At 34.5% G+C, this 27,067-nt stretch overlaps 1 protein-coding gene across 1 annotated transcript in view; it reads left to right on the top strand.

Annotated features, from left to right (window-relative positions):
• MYO6 (myosin VI) overlaps positions 1-27,067 on the top strand; it is a 146,095-nt gene that overhangs the window by 95,604 nt on the left and 23,424 nt on the right. Inside the window, exons 15-23 of the mRNA XM_041742613.1 lie at positions 6,232-6,304; positions 8,032-8,159; positions 11,267-11,362; positions 11,651-11,824; positions 15,090-15,128; positions 17,229-17,322; positions 23,279-23,409; positions 23,501-23,578; positions 25,129-25,258. Of these exons, the coding sequence (XP_041598547.1) occupies positions 6,232-6,304; positions 8,032-8,159; positions 11,267-11,362; positions 11,651-11,824; positions 15,090-15,128; positions 17,229-17,322; positions 23,279-23,409; positions 23,501-23,578; positions 25,129-25,258 (943 nt within the window). The remainder of the gene's footprint in view (positions 1-6,231; positions 6,305-8,031; positions 8,160-11,266; positions 11,363-11,650; positions 11,825-15,089; positions 15,129-17,228; positions 17,323-23,278; positions 23,410-23,500; positions 23,579-25,128; positions 25,259-27,067) is intronic.

Raw genomic sequence — 27,067 nt, 5'->3', positions numbered from 1 at the left:
TATGTTTATTTTAGAACAATTCTTTTTTAATATTTTATTTATTTATTCATGAGAGACACACAGAGAGAGAGAGAGAGGCAGAGACACAGGCAGAGGGAGAAGCAGGCTCCACGCAGGGAACCTGATGCAGGACTGGATCCTGGGACTCCAGGATCATGCCCTGGGCCGAAGGCAGGTGCTAAACTGCTGAGCCACCCAGGGATCCCCTAGAACAATTCTTTAAAATAAATGTTTGGATTTCAATTTCAGATTGGGTCTTAAAGGGACACTGACTTCTAAAATGATAGAAACCTTTTCTAGTATATCTTGTGGGGAGGAAATATTTAAACTTGTGGGGGAAAAAGTCAGATCCTCTATCCCTTCTGTCCCTTGCCTAATATGGCAGTTCATGAGCTCTAGTGACATATTTTAGGAAAAATTTCAACAAATTAAGCCAAGAAGGATTTAAAAACAAACTTCTAGCCACTCAAAAAATTTGGTAAACTCTTAAACTTTGGGAAGCATAAGCAAGGTACGTTTAGCCTGATTCTTTGCTAAACTAATTCCAAGTTATTATAAAGTAAACCTTAGCAAAGAGAATGTGTAGTACTGCCATACAGTTGCTTTTCCTTGGAGATATTTCTGGTGCTCAGAGGAAGTCCAGTAAAAGCATAGATGTGTGATCTTCAGGTAGCATTTCCTTCATTTCCCCTTTGTTCTAAAGTAGTTGTTTTAAGTGTTATGTGTATGGAGTGCTCACAAAAGATTGATTTAAGAACGGGTTCTGTTGTAGGAAGTATAAGTTGGAAAACCAGTTTTAAAGGGTATTCAGTGTCAGTCTAACCTGAAAGACTTTTAAGTTTACTTCAAATTTGACATTTTTTCCTGGTGCTCCCATAATGCCACATACTTACCTTTATGATAGCATTTAGCACGGTGTTTGAAAATTCAGTTTTATGGAAGTTTCTTCATCACACTATAATTTTCTTTAGGAAAAGGGCTGTGTGTCTGTATCTGCAACATCTGGAACTGATACACCATGTAATTACTTATAATGAATAGTAGAATTGGACAGTCCAGATTTTAAGATTGTAAACATTTCTTCCTAAACAGTGTTAAACAAGATACCATACTTTAAAGTTATCTTGAATTAAGCAGTTTCTTTTGCATTTAAAGAAAGTCAAAAGGAGTCTTCCTTTTATTATTAAAAGTAATTTTATTATTATTATTACTTTGAATAATTTTTTATATTTTCAGCACGTATAATAAAGCATAAATTAAGATTAAACCGTTTTTTGAGCCAAACTTCTTTTACTCAATAAAACATTTTTTATCTATGTGTAATTTCTTTAGTTCTTTTAGTATGCTTCTTAGCCCCATTTATTTGTGCCTATTCACAAATGACCTTTTGTAGCTATTTATTTTGTTCTTCACAGTGAATGTGTTTAGATAGATATACTTTTATCTGGGGTATCTGATGTTATTTTCACATTTATTACTATAAAGAATTTTCATTGGTATAGTCTTCTTTTATAGGGTACCCTTGAAAGTGGAGCAAGCAAACAATGCTCGTGATGCCTTGGCAAAGACTGTCTATAGCCATCTTTTTGATCATGTGGTAAACAGAGTAAACCAGTGTTTTCCTTTTGAAACATCATCTTATTTTATTGGAGTCCTAGATATTGCTGGTTTCGGTAAGTATAGTTGTTTGTGAAATTGTACTTGGTATTTTCAGTTCAATTTTTCAGATATATTTAGAATAAAAAAGCTACTTTTCCCCTTGTAATACCTTTCACTTGATGTACTTTCAGTTATATGTCCATATTTAAATTTCATTTCATAATATGATTTAAATAGGAGGTTGATGCTTCAAAAAGGGAAAAGCTTATAGATTTTGGTCACACTAATGCTAAAATTAAAACATGTTGATTGAGGAGCACCTGGGTGGCTCAGTCGGTTAAATGTCTGACTCCTGATTTTGGCTCAAGTAATGATCTCAGGGTCATGAGATCAAGCCCTGCTTTGGGCTCTGCATTAGGCGTGGAGCCTGCTCAAGATTCTCTCTCTCCCCCTTTTCCTGTGCTGCTCCGTCACCAAAAGAGAAAAAAAAACAAATATGTTGATTGAAACCATTATTGTTAGATGTTTCTGTACTCCTAAACAAATGCAAGTGAATAAAGGTAAAGTCTTGAGAGCTACTAATAAAGAGAATTAAGTCATTAAAACCACTGACTATAGTGTAGTGCAGGGTACAAGCTGACGTAGCAAATAAGCAAAACTCTTTGCTATGTGTAGAAATTCATTATTAGTATTGTCAGCAGATAGCTGTTTCCAGTGAATTTCCACCAAATGAAAAAATATCTATATTAAAGATATAAGTATATAATATAGTACATAAAGTAGATAATATGTGTATTCAAGATATTATATGTTAATTTATATTTAAGATAAATATTTGAGAACAACCACAGGGCTATGCAATTAGAAATGAATCACTAGCATCTGAGTGCCATTTTGTTTTGAATGACTATCTTGTAAAAATCTCAGAGTAAATATGTTTTATATTGGACTTTATCACTGTAGGTGTTCCTTCTGGCTTTGTAAGACTGGTGTTTTCCTTCTGTGCAGTTTGTTTGCTTTTGCCAAAGAAAAGTATGAGTATTTACTTTTGGGGAGGGGTAGAGTTTTGCCTTTGATGTGATACATATTTTAAAACTTATAATTATCAGCTTTTGTTCAAAGGTAGAAAAACACTCCTCATTGACTTAGGATTTCAAAATCTTCAGACATTTGTTTCATGGTCTGCACCAGTTTTATTGTGATAGGCACATATACAGAATCATAACATTTTAGAGGTGCAGGTATCTTAGAGATAATGTAATACAGTCTATTCATTTTTAAATGAGTTAAAATTCATAATACTTTTTATAGCTATCATTTTACAGATTACACAGAAACATATCTAAAGCACTTGTAATTTTTTTAAAGAGGCGGAGACACAGGCAGAGGGAGAAGCAGGCTCCATGCAGGGAATGACGTGGGACTCAATCCCCGGTCTCCAGGATCCCGCCCTGGGTTGAAGGCGGTGCTAAACCACTGAGCCATGGCGGGCGGGGGGCGGCCCTAAAGCAATTGTATTTTTTTTTTAAGCACTTGTATTTTAAGCCATTTTTGTTCTTTAGTTAATGTAGATAGCTTTTAACACCTATGCTTAAGAAAATCATGTTGTAAGTGGCTTACATTTTGTATATTTTACTCTATGACATTTATCTCATTTAATACACATCATTTTTGTGGAGTAAAATACAGTATTTTCAATACTTAAATACCTAACAAAATTTGTCTTGAAATAAGAGCATCTGGGGAGTTTTCAACAATTATATGTATTTTTTTTTACTTAATTTTAAATTAAGCATTGATATAATAAAATTTTATCCTAATTATAAATTTATAATGTGAACTTTATCTGATGATGACTTTTGATTTTGGTTTTGTTTTCAGAGTACTTTGAACATAACAGTTTTGAACAATTTTGCATCAACTATTGCAATGAAAAACTTCAACAATTTTTTAATGAAAGGATTCTGAAGGAGGTAATTGCCATTACAATTTAAATTTAAGAACTGTATTAAGCTATTTTAATTTCAAGGAACAGAGACATGCTGCAGTTACCCTGATTGATGGAGTATAATGTAAGGTGGCTCAGGGGATCAAAGATGCATAGGACAGGCCCCCAGTGGCCTAGATGTTGCTCAGGCACTTCAGAAGTGTTAATTGTACACTTGATGCTTAGGGACCCAATACAAACTCTAATAGGCACCTCCTGAGAAGTGAACATCTGTTGCTTCTTATTAGTGACTTTTGCTAGACTTGTAATTTTGCTTGTTTCTTTTTCTGAGTTTGTTGCCTTTGCTTCTGCCACTGCCAAACAACTTTCTACTTTTATCCGTGACATTGACATCTCCTATCCTTCCTCTGTCTCTCTGCTTTTGCCCACTCTGCTACCTGTTCACCCTTTCTGTGTTGCAGGAAAACACCAAATCAGGGGATTCAGTGTGGCAATTGACCAGAGTGCCTCTGGCCAGTGCTTTTCTGCCAGGTTACTGTGTATACTGCCCAGTTGCCTGTGAATGGGATACCTATGGCTGGACACTGATCTCTCTGGTCTAGGAAAGTACTTACTGTCACTACGCCTAGTAAATATCTGTGGGCATGGTTGACACTCACAATCCCAAGTCGAGGAAAGATATTTCATAATTCTTTAGAGTACAGAATAAGTAATGGTAGATTTGGATCACTTGATTTGTGATTACATTCACCATTCTTACCTTGTATTTGAATTCTCCAATATTTTCCTACTAATACCTTTGGCTTTCTTCCTTTGAGCTATTTGAGGTATGTTTTATTGAATGTAGGTAGTAGAGTTACAGGGAACTCAGAAATGGTCTAGTTCGGCCTTTTATTTTACAAATGAAGAAACTGATTATCAGAGCAATTTAGTGACTATTGCAGGTCTGAACTCACCTTCCAGCTGCTGGCCCACAATACTGTGTTCTCCTCATATTGGTACTGCTGTTTTCCAAGTTCTGTTCTACACTGTATCTGGACTTTAAATGTGAAATATTCTTTCCTATTCCCATTCCATTAATCTTTTCACATTTTATTATATTTTTGTTTTTATGGGTTTCCCAGCACATTCCCTTTTATACTTTTTTATTTGGATACTATATTTAAGCCAATTCTGGCATAAATGAACAGGTAAATCAAATACTTATCAGTTCAGATAATCACTCTGAAAATATTTTATCCAGCCACATTAATTCTTCTGTTACTATTTTAAGTGGTACATATGTGTTTCTCATTTAACATGCCCTAATTCTTCCCTTCCATGCCAGCCCAGCAAGCTTTATTTTTATCTAGAAACATGACAAGGAGACAGTATCTTACTATATGTTTATTTTTAGAACAATTCTTTTTTAATATTTTATTTATTTATTCATGAGAGACACACAGAGAGAGAGAGAGAGGCAGAGACACAGGCAGAGGGAGAAGCAGGCTCCACGCAGGGAACCTGATGCAGGACTGGATCCTGGGACTCCAGGATCATGCCCTGGGCCGAAGGCAGGTGCTAAACTGCTGAGCCACCCAGGGATCCCCTAGAACAATTCTTTAAAATAAATGTTTGGATTTCAAATTCAGATTGGGTCTTAAAGGGACACTGACTTCTAAAATGATAGAAACCTTTTCTAGTATATCTTGTGGGAGGAAATATTTAAACATTTGGGAAAAAAGATTAAAATACATGTCAACCTAAGCTCATTGCATTGTTCATTCATCTTTGATAAAATCTTTTTTTTTCTTTAATTTTAAGAAGGTGCCAGACTTACATCTAGGAATTCAACTTTAATTTGTAAATTTTTTCTTTCAAATGACACTTTATTTTTCCCAGTGTTATATTCCTTGTATGTTACAGTGTGTGGCTACTCGAGCCCATTTGCAGTTAATTGCTGTTTCTTTTATTTTAGCACCTGGCTGTACATGTTAAAAATCTCTTCTGACTTTGGACAGTGGTTTAGGACTATTGAGGATATATAGAAGAGAGAAATTTCATGTCAAAGGGGCTAGTTTATCTGTTCTTTAAACTTTTAAAACTTAACACAGCAAGTTCTTTCATTCTTCTGTTTTCTGGGGATTGGTAGACTATGGCCTTTGGGACAAATCCAGCAGGCTGCCTATTTGCAAATGAATTTTTATTGGAATACAGCCATGCTTCTTCATTTAGCATCATCTATGGCTGCTTTTGTGCTGCAGTGACTTAATTGAGTAGTTTTGACAAAGACAATATGGCCCACAGCTAAAAATATTTACCATCTGGCCCCTCACAGAAAAAGTTTGCTGACTCATGGTCTATTCTACTAATAAGTTTGACTTTGAAATTGCTAAAGATTTCAAAGCCATGACCTTTCCTTGAGTTTGAATGGCTATAAACAGATCTCTGTATGTGTGTATAGCTCTGCATATTTAAAGAACAGTGTGCTTATCTGCAGGCAGGAACATTTCCACATCTGACTTTACATTGCTTTAGGGGCAGGGATTTTTCTTCCCTAATGTTTTGTAAGTCTCCTTAGCTCCTGAACTAGTCAATATGAGCCTTTGTACTCTGGACTACTCAATAAATGTTATGATCAGATGGCACAAAACAAGCCATCTCATATCATAAAGATTTCCATTCTTATGATTATTTCATTTTAGGAACAAGAACTGTATCAAAAAGAAGGTCTAGGTGTTAATGAAGTGCATTATGTGGATAATCAGGACTGTATAGGTATGTGTTTTTTTTATTCCACTTTTGGGAAATATGGGAAGGTAGAGTAAATGCTTTTACTAGTAATTTTTCTATGCCATGTGATTGATACTACCGATTATGGGACTTAAAGCTCTGGTATTTGAGAGAGGTTTTACTTCTCTAATACTGCCAGGAAGTTGTTTTTTTTGTTTGTTTGTTTTGTTTTGTTTTTTCTACCAAGGCATCAAATTCAGCTATGTTGTAAGTTTTCCTAAAATGTCTTCTGTTTACTGTGATGGATATTTTCATTCTTAAACAGTCTATATGTGAGTAAGTTAAGAGGGAACTAAATTGCTTAAGTAGTAAAGGGATAAATGATCTCACCTGAGGAAGTCCATACGTTAGCCAGGCTCCAAGTGAGGTTTTTCAGTATTTGACTCTGCTCTTCTGTAGTTCCCTGTATTGGCAACAACCCTCTGGCCTGTCGTAGGTTGGCTTCACAGGTTTCATGTGTCATATCCAGAACATGCTGTGCAGCCAGGAGAACAGGGTCTCTGTTATTCTTGTCTATTTTTATCAGTAAGGACACCTAAAATTAACTCTTGGGAAGACTTTGTTTTGAAAACTCCATTTGACAATTGAGTCAGTAACTCATATGCCAGATTTGGAGAACATAGTATAATAATAATAATAATAATAATAATAATAATAATGCTTTACATTGGTACAACTTTCCAAAGCATGTTCAATTTTAGCTGGCTCACTGAGCATTTCAATTATATTACGGCCTTTCTCAGATCTCTTTGCCTTTGATTTTGTGATTTGATATCTTTGCTGGAACTCCTCCCCTTCTGTTTTCTTTCAGCCCAATTTCATATCCTTCTATGTCTATCAAAATATTCATTTATAGCTTAATTCAGCTGCCCCATCCTTCACCATCACCAGTTGCCTAAAAAGCATCACTCAGAACAATGCAGTTAGAATTTTCTCTCCATATGTCCTATAACTTTTGGAGTCTGTTCCACTTAATAGTTTTATATACTATTTTTAAGCACTTTGTATTTTATAGTTGTACAAGCAGGAAATTCAAACAACATGAATGGAAGGAGCATAAAAATGTGCTGTTACTGAAGTTTTGCTGGAAAACATTTGAATCAGTATTGAAAAGCACTTTTAAAAGCTCTATATGCTCTGTATGCAAAAACTCTGTATGCAAAAGCTTATGTAATTTTACTTCATTTTGAATGTAGATATCATATGGAGAGGAAGAATTTTTGGTTCTTTGGCCTCTCATCCAAGCTTACAAATAGGATGGTTATTACATTAATCATATGTTTATGGAATTGTTTTTCTAAAACCTATAGTCAATAGTTTTCCCTGCTATCTGAAAGTTAGAGCATTTATATGAAACCTTTCATAAGCCAAAGTGGTGTAAATTGGAGAAGCAATTACCATTTTGTAAACATGAAAATTCTCTTTGGATTTCTTTCAGCTAGTGAAGGACAGGTACTAATGTAAATCTTTTGTAAAAGCAAAGTGGCATAAAGCAAACTTTACCATAGTGGGGGAAATCTGTGTATGATGTTATTTTCTGATAAATTGCCACATTTGAAATGAAATCCATCTGCTTTCTGTAGCCTGTGAAGATACTTATATAATCATCTGTTACATCACTTCTGAGCAGTCCTTTAAATGTGTGATCAGGAAATTGTTCACATATCTTTAATATGTTTTTACCCTATCACATTTTGATGTTTTTGGAATAGATTTAATTGAAGCAAAATTAGTGGGGATACTGGATATTTTAGATGAAGAAAATCGCCTTCCCCAGCCAAGTGATCAACACTTTACATCTGCAGTTCACCAGAAGCACAAAGAACATTTCCGACTCACTGTGAGTTTACTATTCCAAAATTGAGACTTTGTGGTGGGAAGAGAAGCCTGTAGAAAGATGTACTAGATATTATATATTAAATAATTAGAATAACAAGTTATGTGGGGCTGAGAACAACTATAATTTATCCAGCACAGCATCTTCTATAGATAGGCACTTAATTTATACATGTATATTTTGGATGACAATGATCTATCTAATGAAGGCCCTTTTAGCTGGATGGAAAATACATCTCATCTATCTGAACTGTACAAAAAGGTATACCTGCTGTTTTTATGTTCTTCCTTTTAGCAAAGTGGCCACCAGTTGCTTTGCTATCATGTGATCTTGAATCATGTTCCAGGGGTTAGCATCTAGAATCACAAGCAACCACCAGCCTCCATGTTTGTAAGACTAGGAATAAAGTTCATGGGTTAGGGTCCGACTGGTGTAAGCAATCCATATTAGATAATGGCCAATTTATTTTAATGTTTTTTCCTAGGGAGTTTTGAATGGAAAATATACTCAGGGACATAGAAACTGAAGCAGTAGAAGAATTATTAGCTAAAGGGAAAACAGACACAGAGAGCAATATAAATAAATAAACATTTACTTATTTTTTCCCCTTTTTAAAAGATTTTATTTATTTATTTTAGGAAGAGAGGAAAAGCACATGTGCAGGGGGAGGAGTAGAAGGAGAGGGAGAGAGAGAATCTCAAGCCAACTCTGTGCTAAGCAGGGAGCCCAACACAGGCTCAATCTCATGACCCAAGCCAAAACCAAGAGTCATCCACTCAACTGACCGGGCCACCTAGGTACCCTGAAAAGGGTAAAAAGACCTAGTTTCCCGAACTGCTGTTGGGTAATAGAGCTGTGCTTGAATTCTTGCAGTAGTGAACAGTAGGGCTCTTCTGCGTGAGCTAGCCCCTGTGGTTGTTGGAGTGTTTCCTTTGTTCACTTAATTCTGTGTTTATCTTTACACTCAGCTACCATTATTTGAGGTAATACAAGGACAGCTCCATCTTTTTGCTCAATAAGAACTGATTAGCACAGAGAAATATGGATGTTAATTTCATCCAGGAAGGTAGGTGCTGCCTTGTCTTACAGAGAACAACAAAGAAAGAAAGGCAGGAAAAGAAGGAAAGAGAAGTTGCTTAGAGTTGCGAATGCACCCTATCCTGTTTATTATTTTGAGATTGTAACCTAGTGTAACACGGCTTTGATAGATCCAGGAGCTGAAGTGAATGAAGACAAGTATTGTTTCCGTATATCATTAAATCAAGAGTGTTGGGTAGTTTGATGCATTTACTTGAAAAGCTGATGTAATTGTCATAACCTTCTCTAGGGACTGAATCTAATCTACCTGTCCTAGTAACTTGGAGTTCTTTTGTATCATTAGATATTTCTTTTTTTTTTTTTTTTTAAAGATTTTATTTATTCATGAGACACACAGAGAGAGGCAGAGACACAGGCACAGGGAGAAGCAGGCTCCCATGCAGGGAGCCCAACATGGGACTTGATCTCAGGTCTCCAGGATCATGCCCTAGGCTGAAGGCAGCACTAAACTGCTGAGCCATCCAGGCTGCCCTCCTTAAATATTTCTTATAATGGGGAGCCTGTTTCTCTCCAGTGGAGATAGAAATAAAACAATATGTATCCTCAACAAAACTTTTACTATAATTGAAGATATATACCCAGTCCTATTTATACACTGTTCACTGGTCTTTGTTATGAAAAGCCTGATGCATGGTTATCTTTACAAAAAGTGCTGATTGCTAGTCAACAGAATTGTGACCAGGATCTCAGACACCCTTGAGTGATAAAGTACATATAACTATAGGGACAGCAAGGTGAAGCATCAAGAATGGACTTTGGCTGCTTGTCTCAAAAGAGAACAAGAGCAAGATAGTAAATTCTATTTTTTATAAGCCATTACTTTTATATCTTTGGAAATAAAAATAATGATAACTATTTATTGAACATTTAGTATGTACCAGTCACTGATCTAAGGGTTTTACTTAAATTATTTTATAATTCTCACAATCTCTGAGGTGGATCCTGTTTGTATCCCCATCCTCATGCTAGAGATGAGGAGTCATACATAGGTTAAGTAACTGGTCATGTGTAATGTTCTGAGGAAGTGGTGGAGTTGGGAGTCAGGCTGGGCATTTTGACTTCAGGCCCTCATTTTGACTCATGCTGGTGTGTCACCTCACAGAGAAGAGGCTCTGTGGTCTCCTAGCTCTTTCACCTAGAAAAAGCCTGGTAAGGCTCTTAAAGTTTTAGTTTTTTTTTAATTTTTAAATGAGATTGTCTTTCTTATCCTTAGTTTATTTTGAGGATCTGATATATATATATACTCTTATGTGAAGACGTTTTGGAAACTTAAATATGAGGTATTATAATTGATAGTAGAACCCTAAAATGATTCAGTATCCTTCAGATAGATTCAGGCTCATTGTATAAACATGTTAGGATGTATAGCTATAAAAGTGGTAAAGGTCCTATACTGATTTCAGGTGTGTTTTAGAACAGTGCTTTTCAATCTTGGCTGTACCTACGGATCACCTGATGTAAATGGTATGGGCTTTAGGAGATTTAAAAGTTCTCCAAGTAATTGCCAATCAAGGTCAAGAACTACTACTTTATACATAGACAATTAACTTTTAAAGTGCCAATTGTTTTGCATACTTATAAGGTTGTTTTTGTCTTAGTCCTTTCTTCTTTTTTAAGAGATTATAACCAAATACTTGCTGGATTTCATTGGTAGTTTAAAGCTTATTAGAGGTTTCGAAGACAGTATAATTGTGTAAAGTGTGTAAAGTGTGAAAATTTCCTTTATAATTTTAAGTATTTCACATCCCAAATATTATCTAAAGGAAATTATGTAATCTGTTTTTGATAATTTATTTATGTCTAAAAATTTATTTATTCATGATGGACATAGAGAGAGAGAGGCAGAGACACAGGCAGAGGAAGAAGCAGGCTGTATGCAGGGAGCCTGATGCAGGACTCGATCCTGGGATTCCAGGACCACAGCCTGAGCTGAAGGCAGACACTCAACCGCTGAGCCACCCAGGCATCCTTGTTTTTGATAATTTAATAACTGATATATGTTCTCTTTTCAGATACCCAGAAAATCTAAGTTGGCAGTTCATAGGAACATCAGAGATGATGAAGGCTTCATTATTAGGCATTTTGCAGGGGCAGTGTGCTATGAAACAGTGAGTATGACTTTTACCAAGAGAAAACCATTTGTAATTAAAGCTGCACTGTATAAAATATTAACCCCTAGCCACACCTGGTTATTTCCATTTAAATTTAATAAAATTTAAAATTCTTCTGGACGTGGCTACACTTCCTGTGTTCCATGTCTACATTGATGGCAACTGTGTTGGACAGTGCAGATATAGAACAGTTCTGTCATCTCGGAAAATTCAGTTGAACACAGCTGCATCAAGAGATATTAGCACAGGATGGACTGAATCATTTCTGTTTGCTTTATTTTTCAGACTCAATTTGTGGAAAAAAATAATGATGCTTTACATATGTCTCTTGAATCCTTAATATGTGAATCCAGGGATAAATTTATACGAGAATTATTTGAATCATCCACAAATAACAATAAAGATACTAAACAAAAAGCAGGAAAACTTAGTTTCATCAGTGTGGGAAACAAGTTTAAGGTATTTGTGTTAAATATATTACTTGAAAGTTTGTCTTTGTTGCATTTAAAGTAAAATATATTGTTTTATACTTTACAGAGGATAATGTAGATCACTGTCAGAAATCCCATACGTGAAATGCAAGAGCAGACCCTGCGTTATTGATATTTACATACAAAATAACCTAAAATAAGTTTAATAATTGAACATACAGAAAATCTTAAAATTTTATGAGTCTGTTCTTTCTTGTTGCTTAACATACCTGATTCATACCTGCTTCTCCTAATGTTCTTGCTTCTGCTTACTGTTTGGTTGACCTTCAAACCTTCTCTTTCCCATGTGTTTTCTGTTTCCTTCCTCATTCAACAGTTTTGTTTTAGCTGGAGTAGTCCAGCTCGGGATGGCTAGAGAGAACTAGTTGAGTTGAGAGAGGAAAAGCAGGCACAGCGAGGGGCTTCAGGTAAATGATCACCTTTGTGGACTCTTATTTATAGAATGTGGCTGCCATGTTAAAAAGAGCCCGTCTCAAGTTAATGATTCAGTTTTTAATTTATTTTCAATGTGCTTTCTCTCACTATGCTTTATGGGTGTACACATTACACTAAAATGTGATTAAAGCTTTGAATAACTTTATAAAAGATAAGTGCTCTGTGTGACAAACCCTTCATACTGCTTATTTAACATTGAAGAACATCTCATTTATTTTATTAATTTTGGATCAGAAATTTATTCTTTGAGATCTGACAAGGAATTGTCACATAATGTGTCTTAGAAATTGGTTCTATTGTTGAGTATTTAGCATAGAAAAAGAAAATTTACAAACTTTTGTATCGTAAGTTTAATGAATAAAAAATTATAATAAGTAGAACAAGGACATAAAATTTCTCTTTTATACATTTCCACAAAGTATTGCTGAATTTACAAGAAAACTCTGCATATGCCTTTCATTATGTATATTTTAAGTATTAAAAAATGATGTAATTAGAAACTATTTAAGCATGAGAATACTATAATAATAATAATAACAGTACAAGTCTCCTGAAATCCCTTGTGGATTGAAATGGGCTCTAAATAATTAACTTGATAAAATCATGTTTATAAAGCTAGGTTTTTTTTAAAGTAAATATAAGAGAAAGCTTATACTTTTGAGGTAATTGAATAAAAAGTCTTTAACTTTGTTGAAAGTTACATTCATTAATTATGAGTTCTTAGTTCTTTTGAGCAAGAGTTTTTCCTCTTATTTTGATACTCTGAAATACCTGAGTAGATATATGATAGCAGATTAGTTTAAAATAGTATATTAGCCTAAATGAAATGGCTATTATTATTTTTGTACTGCAGTATTTATAGTAGTATTGCTGGTAAGAACATAATTGAAATTTTGGACAATATAAAAAAACAAACATTCTTAAAATTCTTTTAATTAAAGTATTAGTAAAGTATTATGTTGACTTGAAATATTACTTCTATGCAGTAGAATATATTTTGCATATTAAACTGCTAAAAACTATAATTGAGTGATATTATTAATAAAATTTCAAAAATGTTTTATGAGAGACTTTGAAATGAAGTAATAATTCTTAACTTAAAATATAGTTGAATAGCTTGTTAAATTCAAGTTATGTGAAGCAATAAAAGAGGCTAGTATTTATTGTAAGACTTCAGTTATCCATCCTCTCTAAGAGCCAGAAGTTCTCTATTGAAAAGGAACATTTTTAGGTTATTGAAACATAGCCCTTTTACTGTTAGTTTTTTAGAAAAATATTCCTTTTTGATGGAACTCTTACTCTGTTATTATGTACTTAAATATTTATATGCTTTATAGTAAAAATACAAATAAAGACTGAGTTTCATAAAACTGTTTATCCTTATGCCTTATGGTCTTTACTTCCTTGATAATTAGCATTCTTCCCTCTTCTCCCAAGTTTATTTTTGCTGCTTCTACTCTTCTGAATTACTCTCTCTCCATTTTTTTGGAGAACCCTGTGCTCACTCTACGGATTAAGAGGCATGGACTTGGTGACAGTTTTCTTTTCAGATTAGTGGCTCTCATACTTGATTTTCCTTTATTTGGTGATCCAGATCAGTAAAGGTTGTCAGAACTCAGTCAACCAGATAAATGGGGTATTACTGTATTTTTTTAATACAGTAGGAAGTCACTCCATTTTTATAATTTAAGCCTATGATACCTGAATTATATTGTAGTATCATGGGTAAGAGAGTGAAGTTTATTAGGCCTGTGTTGGAATCTTGGCTTTATCATTACTAGTTCTATGATCTTAGGCAAGTAATTTAATCTTGCTGGACCTTACTGCTTTTACCTGAAAAATCAGGCTAATAATACATCCTTAATTAGAATTGTTGTGCAAATTAAACATGATAATGCTTGTGAAAAGTTTTGATCAGTACCTGACTCATTGAAAGCATTCAGTACAATCTACCTATTATATTGTTATTATTAAATATAGCTATGATTGATCCAGTATGTTAATTTAAGAATAAATATCTTAATTTATCTTTCTGTAAGTAGTAAAATAAGCATCTTAGTTTAAAAATGATATAAGAACTTTACATAATTTATTTTGCAGACAAGTAAAGCAAAACATTTTTTTAAGCAAAACATGATTTTAATGCATTATTAAACCAGCATAAATTATTATCACTTAATATTATTAGAAAGAGGAAAATATAGTACTTTATGTTTATCAAGTTGTTTTTGAGAAAATTGTCCAAGCTTTTAAAAATAATTAAAACATGAAATATTTTAAATAAATAAAATATTTTAAAATAACAAAGAGGGTATCTACAGCTAGGCAGGACAATTTTATGTATGATAAGTGTTAAATAAAACATTTCTAATATATACCATTAGTGTGTATCCTTCAGTGGAATATGATAAGAAACTACACCTAAGTTGCTACATATTTAAGTATTGCTTTGTTAATCTCTTATGGAATGCATCCCTAGTATTTTATTTCCTTTGTTGCCTGTATATTTTTTCCTCCTCCATCCCACCTGCAAGTGTGTGTGTGCATTTTTTAGCATTGCTAATTTTCAATCTTTTAATTATATAAGTTTGTGTAAGTCACATGTTATTGTCCTTAGCATTATATTAGCCAATTTTGCATGTTACTGTCAAAGAATTTATCAGTTGTTAAATTGTACTGTGTTGTATGTTGATGTTACTGCATGTTATTTTATGCTAATGTTGGAGAGCTAATATTAACTTATAACACTGTGTACTTTTGCTTTTTGAAGTAATAAAGTGATTTACTTTCGTCTACAGACACAATTAAATCTGCTTCTGGATAAACTTCGGAGTACTGTGAGTACCCTTAGAAAAAAAATCCAGAGTTTTTAAATGGTCCTCTTAAATTATCATTAGTAATTACTCAAATAAGCACAGTAAGCCTAGAATAATTAGAAATTAATTTTAAATTCCCTCATTTTAAAAAATCCAGAGTTTTTAAATGGTCCTATTAAATTATCATTAGTAATTACTCAAATAAGCACAGTAAGCCTAGAATAATTAGAAATTAATTTTAAAAAATCAATTTTTAAAGTAGTTGTCATTTTAGTTAGGCTTCTTCTGAAGAAAAGTCAAATATATATGTGAAGTCATTATTTTATAAATATACAGAATTCTCTCAATCTTGTTAAGATTATCTTATAGTTTCAAAAAATGAAAATAATTATGTGGAGAAGAAAATGTATTTTTTAGGATTAAAGATAATGCATGTAGTTAATTTTCATTTTATTATTCTAATAGTAACATTCTCCAACATGGCAATATTGAGGTTGAAAAAATACACATAATATCTTTATGCCCTGTTAGAGAGGCAATATTTCTTAGAGTCCTTTTTTTTTTAACTAGACATTTTTAGTGGTTTACTCTGTTTTTTATTTTTAAAGATTTTTAAAAATTTTTTTGAAAGAGGGGAGGGCAAGGGGAAGGGCAGAGGGAGAGGGAGAGAGAGAGCCTTAAGTAGACTCTGAGCTGAGTGCAGAGCTTGATACAGGGCTCTTATATCCTGACCCTGCGATCGTGACCTGAGCCAAAACCAAGAGTCAGACGCCTAACGGACTGTGCAACCCAGATGTCTCAGTTCACTCTGGTTTTTAATGGAAAATTTACGAGAGAAAAAAGTTTGATATGTGGGTTATGTAAATGAGGCGTGATTCCAAGGTGAGACATTTTTTAAACAGATCTACTGAACTAACCAGCTATTCTTCCTTACCAAGTAGTCATTTTGGAAAGCCAAATATTTATTCTGTCCATGATGTTATTGCTTACTGTTAGACTTGCTTTTGGAACCATTAAGAAATTCTTGCAAATACCCTCATTGTTTGCAAATATTTATCTCTTAAGAACCACACATCTTTAAAGATCAAATCTGATGGGGAGGGTGTTTGAATTTTTATCACCCAAATATAGTGCTACTGTAAGATGATGAGAGTACTTCTGTGATTTATAAGAAGGTATTTCTAAAAAGTGTTCTGAAGGTGTTTGCAGTGAGGATTGTTATTGAAATAACTATTCAGTTTTCTAAGGGAACTACTTTGTAAAGAAACAGTAATTTGGATGTCTGGTCTATTTGCTTTAATACTCAACAGTCTCATTGTGTACATATCCATATTCTTTCTGCCTCATTCAACATAACCTGATAACTGATTCCAGTTATCAGGTTATGTTGCCTTTAAAAGCTTCTAAAAATACCATTTAATAAACAGAATTTTAGAATGTGCAGTGGTACAGCTTCAGGATCTACTATATATTTTTGAAGTAGAATAATGAAAAAGGTTGAATTTTTTCCCCCCACTTTGAGCTAAATTTGAAGAGGCATAATTTTATTTTTATCTCTTGTTACAGGACAATTTTCTTATCACAGAAATATGACATATAAATACACAAGTGTAGAATAAACTCATATATAAGTCTCCAAAATGTATTCAAATGTTAAAATATTTTACGATGAAAGACATTTCTTTTTACAGTAACAATTTTTGGCACTCAAATCTAAAATGTATCTTTCTTTTCCTTCTTTTACTTCCTTCATTCTTTCTTTCCTTCCCCTCCCTCCCTCCCTTCCATTCCTCTCTTCCTTCTTTCCTTCCTTTCATTTTAGCCTGTTGTGGGGCTCACTCCCATGACCCCTAAGACCACAAACTGAGCCAAAACTAAGAGTCGGATGTCCAGCTGACTTGTAACTGAGGCACCCCAGTATTTTTCTAATAGTATATAGTGCAAAAATTCATTCCAAGCTTGAAATTTTAAAAGTCTCTAAGTTTTAAATTCTTTAATGATTATTTTAAAAGAGGTTCAGATATTAATGGTAACATGTTTGAAAGTTATTGGTATTCATAGAAACAGAAAAGCAAGAATGCTATGTGCATTGTCTTTAAAAAAGTGCCTTTATTCTCCTAGGGTGCAAGCTTTATTCGTTGTATCAAACCTAATTTAAAGATGACAAGCCACCACTTTGAAGGTGCCCAAATTCTGTCTCAGCTTCAATGTTCAGGTATTTTCATGTTTTTACAATTTATATCCATGTGTGTTAGGAGTCTTAGCTTGATACACTTTAATATGTACAGTGTTTTCAAACGATCACAGTTACCTTGATTGTTTTTAAGTGCAATAAGATTTTTACTTTCAAATTCTTTTAATTATAAGAAAAGCATGGCTAACAAATTATTTGAGCTATACTGGGGTATAGTTTATCGTGAAATTAAACAGTTTTACAGCATTGCAAGTAAAATTTATAATAACTCTTTAACTGCAAATATAGATCTCCCTTAAGTAGGTTCCCTTCCGATGGCCTTCTCAGTCTGACAGCAGTTCATTTCTCATGCCCCACGTAGCTGGGGCAAGAGGTAGGTTTTGGTGTCCTTGCTCTCACTCCACCACTTATAAAAAAATGAAAACACAGTGCCCTCGGCTGCTGCAGAACTTCTGTGCAGATGTTAAACTACCGCTCTCCACCTCTCACCAGCCTTGTTCTCACTTTGCTTGGTCACAGAAGTCTTAGGCACCAGGCACTGTTTTTCCTCTACTGCATGTCCGTCTGCCATCCCTACCCATGCTACCCCTACTTATGCCCAAGGCATCAGTCTTCTCCTTGTCTTTGAGCCATCTCAGTCTTGAGATGCTTCCTTAAACTCTCTTGTCTTTCTCATTCCTTATATTGTTCCTCTCAAAGTCAGATTTATTATAAAGCTAGGGTCACTTAAGTTTCAGGGTCCCTAACTTAGGTGGGCTCCTTTGAAAACCATGTACCTACTTTTGTATTCTTTTGTAATTTGTAATTTTGTACTTAAAAAAAAATTACAATTATATAAGCTTTGGGCATACTCTCCCTGCTCTCCTCAAATCTCTGAGTCTTTGCCAACAGACAGCCTCTCCTCTTTACTAGAAGATGGAAAGCTTCACCTATTTGCTACCAGACACTTCTGTCTACCTATGTAACCTTCCCTTCTATTAAGAAAGCAGACGGGCCTCTCTTCTTAGTTGCCACTATGGTTCTTTGGAATCATCTCTTCCTACCTTCTCATGAATCTTCAGCATTGATTATGTATATTGAATCATTCTGTTTGAGATTGTCTCTCTTATTACCATTTAAATGTACAGAGACCTCAACTTAATTCAAACCTCTGACCCACATTCCCTTCTAGCTACTTCCTTATATCACACCTCATGTTTTGTCCTGTAGTTTTTCCCTTTCTGTCCAAGAATAGTCTATTCTTGCTTTCTCTGTTTCCTGCCCTCTGCTCACTCTTTAACCCAAGAGAATTCAGCTTCTACCTTGATCAGTCCAACAAAATAATTCTTGATAGGGTCACTGGTGATTTCCCTGATCCTAAATGCGATGTTCATTTTGTATCCCTTCTCTTAGTGGATATCACGGCAGCATTTGACTTGACCAGTCCCCCTCATGTAGCCTTTCCTTAGCTCCTAAATCAGCACATGTCCCTGCTTTTCAATTCTCTGGTAACTCCTGACTCTTCTGCAAGGTCCTCTTCTTCTACTACTGGGTATTATTTGTTAGAGTTTTTCAGGCTTTGGGTTAGGCCTAGTTTCTTTCTCACTCTTAACCAGTGCTATCTGACATAGCTTCCCATGTTGATGGAAATATTCTATATCTGTGTTATGCAACATGGTAGATACTGTGGCAGTTGAGCACTTGAAATGTGGCTAGCACAACTTAGATACTGATTTTTAAATTTTATTTAATTTTAATTTTTTAAAACTTACCCACATGTGGTTAGTGCAACTACAGATCACAGATTGCAACTACTACAGATTGGTAGTAGGTGCCATATTGGACACATAGTTTCATATTCTCTAAGTCTCCCCAAGTCCCTCTGATGTGATGTGAGTCTTCTTTCTGCCCTAGATTTATCAAAATGTAATTGACCTATAACATTATGTAAGTTAAGAGTGTACAAAATGTTGACTTGATACAATTATATATTGTAAAATGATTATCAGCATAGCATTAAACTGTCTCATCAGATCACATAGTTACTAACTCTTTTTTGTGATGAGAGTATTTAAGATCTGTTCTGTTAGCATACAGTGAAGTCCTAGTACTCCCTAATCTAAGCTTTCACCTGGATTTTTGCTATAGCTTTCCAAGTATTCTTCTGGCATCTCTTCCATCTGTTCTTCACATACATCTGGAATTATTGCTTTATAACTCAAGTCTGATCATGTCTTTTTGACTGCTTAACATACTGTAATGGCTTCTGATTATTATTAGGGGAAAAGAGCAAAATCCTCCTGGCTTATGAGGTCCCATAAGGTCTAGCCCATGTGTTTCTAGCTCCATCTCTTTCCACTCTCTCTGTTCTCTGCGTTTCAGCCATGCTGGCGTTTGTTTGGTCCCTTAAATGTTCCATGTTCCCTCCTGTCACAGGGCTTGTGCACATGCTGCTTCCTCTGATTGAGAAGCTCTTGCCTTTCCCTTGTCTTCATCTGTTGTGTCTACACTTGATTGTCCTTTCTTTGTGAAAGCCTTCCTTGATATCTCTAGCAGGAAGGGGGTCTGAATAAAGGAGCTGAGCACCTTTATTGTAGTCATAAATTTTATATATAATTATTTAATTTTTTCTGTAATCTAGAAAATCCCTTGAGGGTAGAAACAGTGTTCATTTTGGCTTGTACATTTATCCCAGCTTCCTAGCAGTGCAGAGCTTATACTAGATTCAGTAAATATTTGTTAAGTGAAATGCTTGGTCTAGCACATATGAAGACTTACTTGTGAATAATTTTAACAAATTCCGGAAAGTTATTTCATGTCTCCTGTATTCATACATATAGTATGGGTGTATTTTTTTTTAAACTAATTAATTTATTTGAGAGAATATGAGCGTGAGGAGTGGAGGGAGGGGGAAAAAGAATCTTAAGCTGCTGATTCTCACTGAGCACAGAGCCCAGCATGGGGCTGGATGTCAGGACTCTGAGATCACAACCTAAGCCAAAACCAGGAGTCAGATTGTTAATGGACTGCACCACCCAGACACCCCAGTATGGATGTATTTTTGTAATATTTTCTTTAGATAGTTTTTAATTTGAATATGACTTTTTTTCTCATTTAAATTTCTCTATAGGCTTTGTTTAGCCTGATATAATAAATCATTTATTTTCTAAATTAGCATCTAGTATCCTGACAAGTCAAGCATGTTTAAATTTAGCTATATATACTCTTAAATTGGTAGAGTGTGGTGTTACAGATGCTTTAGCTAGGATTTCTCTTTCAGTTAAGCAGTATATTTCTATACATTAAGTTATATTGGCAATTTAATAGATGACACCAATTTGTAGTAGTTTGATTTTTTTAAAAGTGATAATAATAATAAAATGGTATAGAATTGGTTCTAGTTGTGTGGCCAGGTAATGAGAAAAAGAAAAAAATACCAATAACTGGTAGGAATACAAATATTTATGATGCTTTATAAAATAAAGGCATTTAAGATTTAAATTCTATATTGCCTTTCCATTTTCATTATTTTTTTCAAACTAAGGAGAATTAATTCATCTAGGACATCTTTTACTAAAATTACTATCTTCTGATCAGCCAATACCAGGGCAAAGTAGGGGAAGGTAAGAGTTCAGGCAGATGTTCTTCCTCTGTAACCTTGGGGTTGTGCTACCCGTCTGTGGTAGCAAAAAGGGTTCTGAGTATAACCAGCTGGACTGTACCAACAAACCCCTTGCCATCTAGACTCCCAGAGGAGGAACCGGGTTATGGAAATTTCTAGAAGAAGAGTGCTTGTTTTTGGTGATTTTTATTTATTATTATTATTAATATTATTATTCATGATAGACATAGATATATAGAGAGAGGCAGAGAGAGAAGCAGGCTCCATGCCAGGAGCCCGATGTGGGACTCCATCCCTGGGACTCCAGGACCACGCCCTGGGCCAAAGGCAGGTGCTAAACTGCTGAGCCACTCAGGGATCCCCTTACTTATTTTTTTTAAGTGTTGAAAGCTCTGTAGAGTAAATTAGCTTCAAATCCTGAGAAATGCAGCTCCAGGCTTGGCAATTTGTTAAGTTTCATGAAATTCTTAATGAACTTTTGTGAGCCAGTTCATATGTTGTCTTCAGCTACATGGCAAGCCAAGAGACTTAAAGATTGCAGATGTGTACGTTCCCAACGATACTTGTTTATTCGATATAAATGGACAAGAATTGTTACAGTACAAAACAAATTTTTATTTCTCCAAGCAGAGCCAGGAACTAATTAGAATTAGTTTTAGATCTTCCTTTCCATAGGAGTGATTGCCTTTATGTGGTTTATTAATTAGTATTACAAATTACAATAGTTATATAGTTGACTCTACCAAAAATCAAATAGTAGAGAATAATGTAAGCAAAAAGGAGTCTTATTTCTCAGGGGGTAACCACTTAATTCTGTTTTGGGTATATTTTTTATACTGATTAAATAAAGCTCTGCCCTATTTTTAATGAATACATTATATACTACCATATGATTGTAACATAATTTAATTAATTGATATTTATTTCTCTTTTTTTTTCTATTACAGTAACCCAGTGGCCATGTGTGCATTCTCTATGCATATCTTTGTCCACATGTGTGATGAGTTGTAGGATAGATTCATAGAAGTAGAAAGTACTGAGTCAAGGGCATAAATGTTTCCAAATTGCCATCCAAAGCTCTTGCACTGGTTTACTTTCCCCATCAGTGGTGTATGTGTATATTTTCTTACACTGTCATCAACTCTGAGTACTATTGATGTTTGATACCTTTGTCAGTCTCATAGGTTAAAATTCAATCTACCTAGAAAAGATATCTTTCCTATAAGATTAATTTTAAAATAAAAATCCACTTCTTAAAAAATGTTTTGTAGTTTCATTTTGCTAATTTAAATTTTGACTGCTAGGAATTTATTTTGGTATACAGAGTGAGGTAGGAATCCAGTGTTAGGTTTGTTTTCTAAATGGCTGGCTGTTTGTCCTAACACTTTTTGTTGAATAATCTTAATTTCCGTAATCTCAATCTTAATCAATTTCCATTGATTTGAAAGTCCCAGGAAGTGAAACCCAGGTCTTTTTAGATTTTTTTTTTTTTAAGTTTGAGAGAGAGTGAGTGAGAGAAGAAACAAGGGGAGGAGCAGAGGGAGAGGGAGCAGGAGACTCCCCACTGAGCAGGGAGCTCAACGCACGTGGCTTGTGGGGCTGGATCCTGGGACTCTGGGATCATGACTTGAGCTAAGGTAGATGCTTAACCAGATGAACCACCCAGGCACCGCCCCCAGGTCCTTTTATAAATAAAAGTCCTGGCATTATCTACTGTGGTTGAACCTTACCCTGACCACTTTACGCTTTTCCTGACATGAAAGGTTCCTATTGACTCAAGGTTCAGATTATCAGCTACTAGAGTTATACTGAAAATAGATATTCATCCTATAGACTCTTTACCCCAATAGACGAGTTTATTTGAGAGGTGAGTGAAAGGGCATCTTTATAGTAAAATAGTGAACTCTTTCTTTTTCTTTTGCTTTGTGAAGCACAGGTGAGAACTTGGGAATGTTTTCAACTACTTTTTGGAGACTCTATCAGGAATTTTTTTCTAAAATTACCCTCAGGACTTGGAAAGTGGCTTAATGCAGGGCATTAATCTCATACTCATATGCTATTGATTGTGACAGAGGTTTCTAGCAGGAAAAGGTACAAACTAAATTTGAGCTTTCTAGGGACCAGTAGTTTATCTCTAGAAAATGGTTAGTCCAGCTGATTTTTTGATGAAATTTTCTGCGATAGTTTTACGTGGGGGGTAAATTGGTAGATATTGAATATGAATATGATATTCCCTATGTAATATTTCATTGTTGAAGATTCCTATAAATTGCCCCTTTCTAAATATTAATTTGTAAAATTGTTTGATCATTCATAAGTTAATTTTGGGCTTCTCTACAGAGATTGGCAATAATTTGTGTTTGTTTATGAATCTAGGTATGGTGTCTGTTTTGGACTTAATGCAGGGTGGTTTCCCATCACGAGCTTCCTTTCATGAACTCTACAACATGTATAAAAAGTATATGCCAGATAAACTTGCAAGATTAGATCCAAGACTGTTTTGTAAGGTACAAATACTACCTAAATTGAAATTTCTTAGCTATGAACTATCTTTCTAATTACTATTTGGCATTTAACTTTTGAACTTTTATTTTTCAGGCTCTTTTTAAAGCTTTGGGCTTAAACGAAATTGACTACAAGTTTGGATTAACAAAAGTATTTTTTAGACCTGGCAAGGTAAATACATTTTTATTTTAAACTTTCACATGATGGATATGGATAGTTGGAGTCAGTGCATATTTTTAAGTGTTTAGTGATTTGTATTATTCGTGAGTTATATGATCACTAGTAGTATGTGCGTCTGTGTATATTATTTGTGAGAGGATTACAGTGTGTAAGATTTTTGTATAAGTTTTACAGCTTTTATTTCACATTCAGAAGTACTGGAATCAGAGCATTGTTTAATTGGATTTTTTTGCTTAAATAAAGATTAACCAGAAAATACTTATTTTTTCAAATTTATTTTATTTAATTGATTTATTTTTTTAAGTAGACTCCATGCCCTATGTGGGACTTGTAATTAAAGCCCTGAAATCAAGAGTCACATACTCTACTGACTGAGACAGCCAGGTGCCCCTACCAGAAAATACTTAATTGAAGAATTTTCTAAAACATATTTAGTCTTCAGTAATTCAAAATTCCACAGTACTTTTGAGTCTTTGTAACAAGAACAAGTTCTATTGGATTACAATAGATGTATAAAGTATAGGAAATTGGACTGAAGTTTGTACTGACTTCTTTCAAGAAGAATGAAATGTATAAATACATTATGAGAGTATAAATGAATCAGAGTGAATGAATGTATGCTTTTTTTTTTTATACTTTTATATATAAATATAATTTTAGGCTAATCCATAGTTTTTGTATCTATAGATTTTTGTACTAAATTACAAGACTTGACTTATAGAGCATTTCATAACAAATAGGTACGAAACAAACAACTAAATGCTATTCACAATCTGTAATCTTTTCACCATTCTTAACTTTATTAATATTGATTGAATAATAGCATCCTCATAATTTTAAACACAGCTGTTATTATATGATAGCCAAGTATACTTGTTTGACTTAGTAATATTATTAATAAATATCTCTAGTGCCTTGAAGGCTAGATTAATGATAATAAATAAATCTGATTTCACATTTTTGTCCATGAGATAAAGATCTATGTAATACTTCCCTATAAATATTTTTATTGCACCCATGCCATTTCCTATATAAAAGAAAAAAACATATTCATAGTTAGCTTAGCTGTAATCATACATATTTATCATAAGTTCAACATTTCTCTTATTTAGGGGCTATAATAAGAATTTTAGAATTAACAGTTTGAGAAAGCACTTGGTCTTACTTGCCCCAAGAAAAATTAATCAGAATATGTTGAAAGTACAAGCTGTTTTATCATTCCTTTCTCAGTAAAACCTTTTTGCCAACCATCTGTAATTGTCATTTAAGATTTTTTTCTACTCTTATTGTTGAATCTGCTAACTAGCAATGAGTAAGCCCCTCTTACCCTTCCAAAAAAACAATGCTGAAGGAGAGAAAGGCAGCGAAATATAGCCAGATACATTTAAAGTTGCTGTATACCCTCCTGAGACTTGTGTGTATAATTGTTTTGTGATCATTTCTAGGAAGTTAGGTTTTGGACTTCTAATTATTTTGTATCTCACTTTATGTTTAAACACATTTATTTTTTGACACTGTTACTAAATTATTTCATTTCCTAGTTTGCAGAATTTGATCAGATTATGAAGTCTGACCCTGATCATTTAGCAGAATTGGTTAAAAGAGTCAATCACTGGCTTATCTGCAGTCGCTGGAAGAAAGTTCAGTGGTGCTCACTCTCAGTCATCAAATGTAGGTGTTTTCTTTCACATCAAAATGTGTAATTATTTTGAAAACGAATTGGTTTGTGGAATGTTATAAAGTTGTGAGTGCTGGGCCCTAGGGACCACTTTGCTTATTCAAGCTGTGTCCCTGGCTCCATGTAAAACCTGCAAGTAGTGTACATGGTAAATATTTTAAAAATATTTCTTGTATATGTTACTTACCTTCCTATTCAGATGTATTACAGGAGAATAAATTCCATCATGTCCTGAACCAGCAGAAACAAAACTCATGGTCTTGATTCGTCTCCCTCCGAATCAACCCCCAATCTCTCAGACTTAAGCCAGAACTTTCCTTTTTCTGTCTGCTTGGCATTACCAGTACACACACCAGAAATTTCAAGATTGTAGTTGTCTCTGCTTTCTTGTCCCTGAAGTCTTGTGGGTGAACAAATCCTCCTGATTCCTGCTCCAAATACAGTTGATTGTTTCCTTTTTATTTTTATTGCCAGGGTCTTACTGTAGCCCCCTTGCCTACTCACATAATAACTTCAGTAGCTCCCCAACTGGGTTTTCTTGGCTACCTGAGAGTTCACTTTGCAGAGTTTCTCTCTAAACTAAAAGCCTTTTATTAAGGCTTTCCTTTAAAATAGGGCAGAGTCTTAGAATGTCTTTCAAGGCCCCGTGAAATGGGGTTTCAGCTTCCCTTTCTAGCCTCTTCTGCCACTGCTCTTTTAGACTCTCATCTCTCTGACACGCTGGCCCGAGCCACTACTTTGTCTCTGCTAGATCATAGCAACTGCTTATCTCTGCTGAAAACAAGCACTGGGAGCAGAATGTTTCTGGGTTACCTGAGGGTCTGTGACAAATATTTAATTGTATAGAATTATTGGCAGTATGGGATCCCTGGGTGGCGCAGCGGTTTGGCGCCTGCCTTTGGCCCAGGGCGCGATCCTGGAGACCCGGGATCGAATCCCACATCAGGCTCCTGGTGCATGGAGCCTGCTTCTCCCTCTGCCTGTGTCTCTGCCTCTCTCTCTCTCTGTATGACTATCATAAATAAATAAAAATTAAAAAAAATTAAAAAAAAAAAGAATTATTGGCAGTAACTTGATTAAATTTGTAGTTGCCCCTCCCACCTCCCCACTTGCTAATGCTAGGTCCACAAAAAGGATTAAGTAAGGTGTACCTTATTGATAGAAAAATAAAATCCCTTTGACTTAACTAAAAGGAACCATGCAGACAAAGATTATTATTGAGGTCTTTTGTTAGACAATTGTGAATATAGATAAAAAGAAAACTATAAGAAAAAAAGATAACAAAAGCTCTTTTTTCCCATCATTTTACAAGTAAAATGTAAACACATTTGTCACTATAGTTTAGTGCTTTCAGCTTTATACATTGCATTATGATGGAAAACACATTACATTTAAATTATCTCTGCTATACCATTTGTTTACGGATTGTGTTGTGCAGTGGTGAACTCAGTAACCAGACAGGATCTTTGCAGGATATTAATAGGGAAGCCCTGAAAAAAGGTGTTTCAAGGTCAGATTAGTGTAGAATGTTCTGGGTAACTGAAGTTAAATAGATCCTTTACTGCAGGGCTCTCAGAGGCTTCACCCCGTATGTTCATTGTGAAGCTCCATAGCATTTAGCTTTTCCTAAATCCATTTGACAAGTGAATCCTTTTTTCAGACAGATTTTTAACACATCTAATAGATCAGTATTTCCTACTACAGTTTGGGTAGCAATAGTGAGACATAATAAGGAAATAACACTTTTAAAATGTAAATCTAGCCACACACATGATGTACTTTTTATTTTTTAAGAAGTATAA

Source organism: Vulpes lagopus, chromosome 1 (assembly GCF_018345385.1).
Source record: "Vulpes lagopus strain Blue_001 chromosome 1, ASM1834538v1, whole genome shotgun sequence".
Lineage (NCBI taxonomy): Eukaryota > Metazoa > Chordata > Mammalia > Carnivora > Canidae > Vulpes > Vulpes lagopus.
This window is presented reverse-complemented; position numbering and strand designations above follow the sequence as displayed.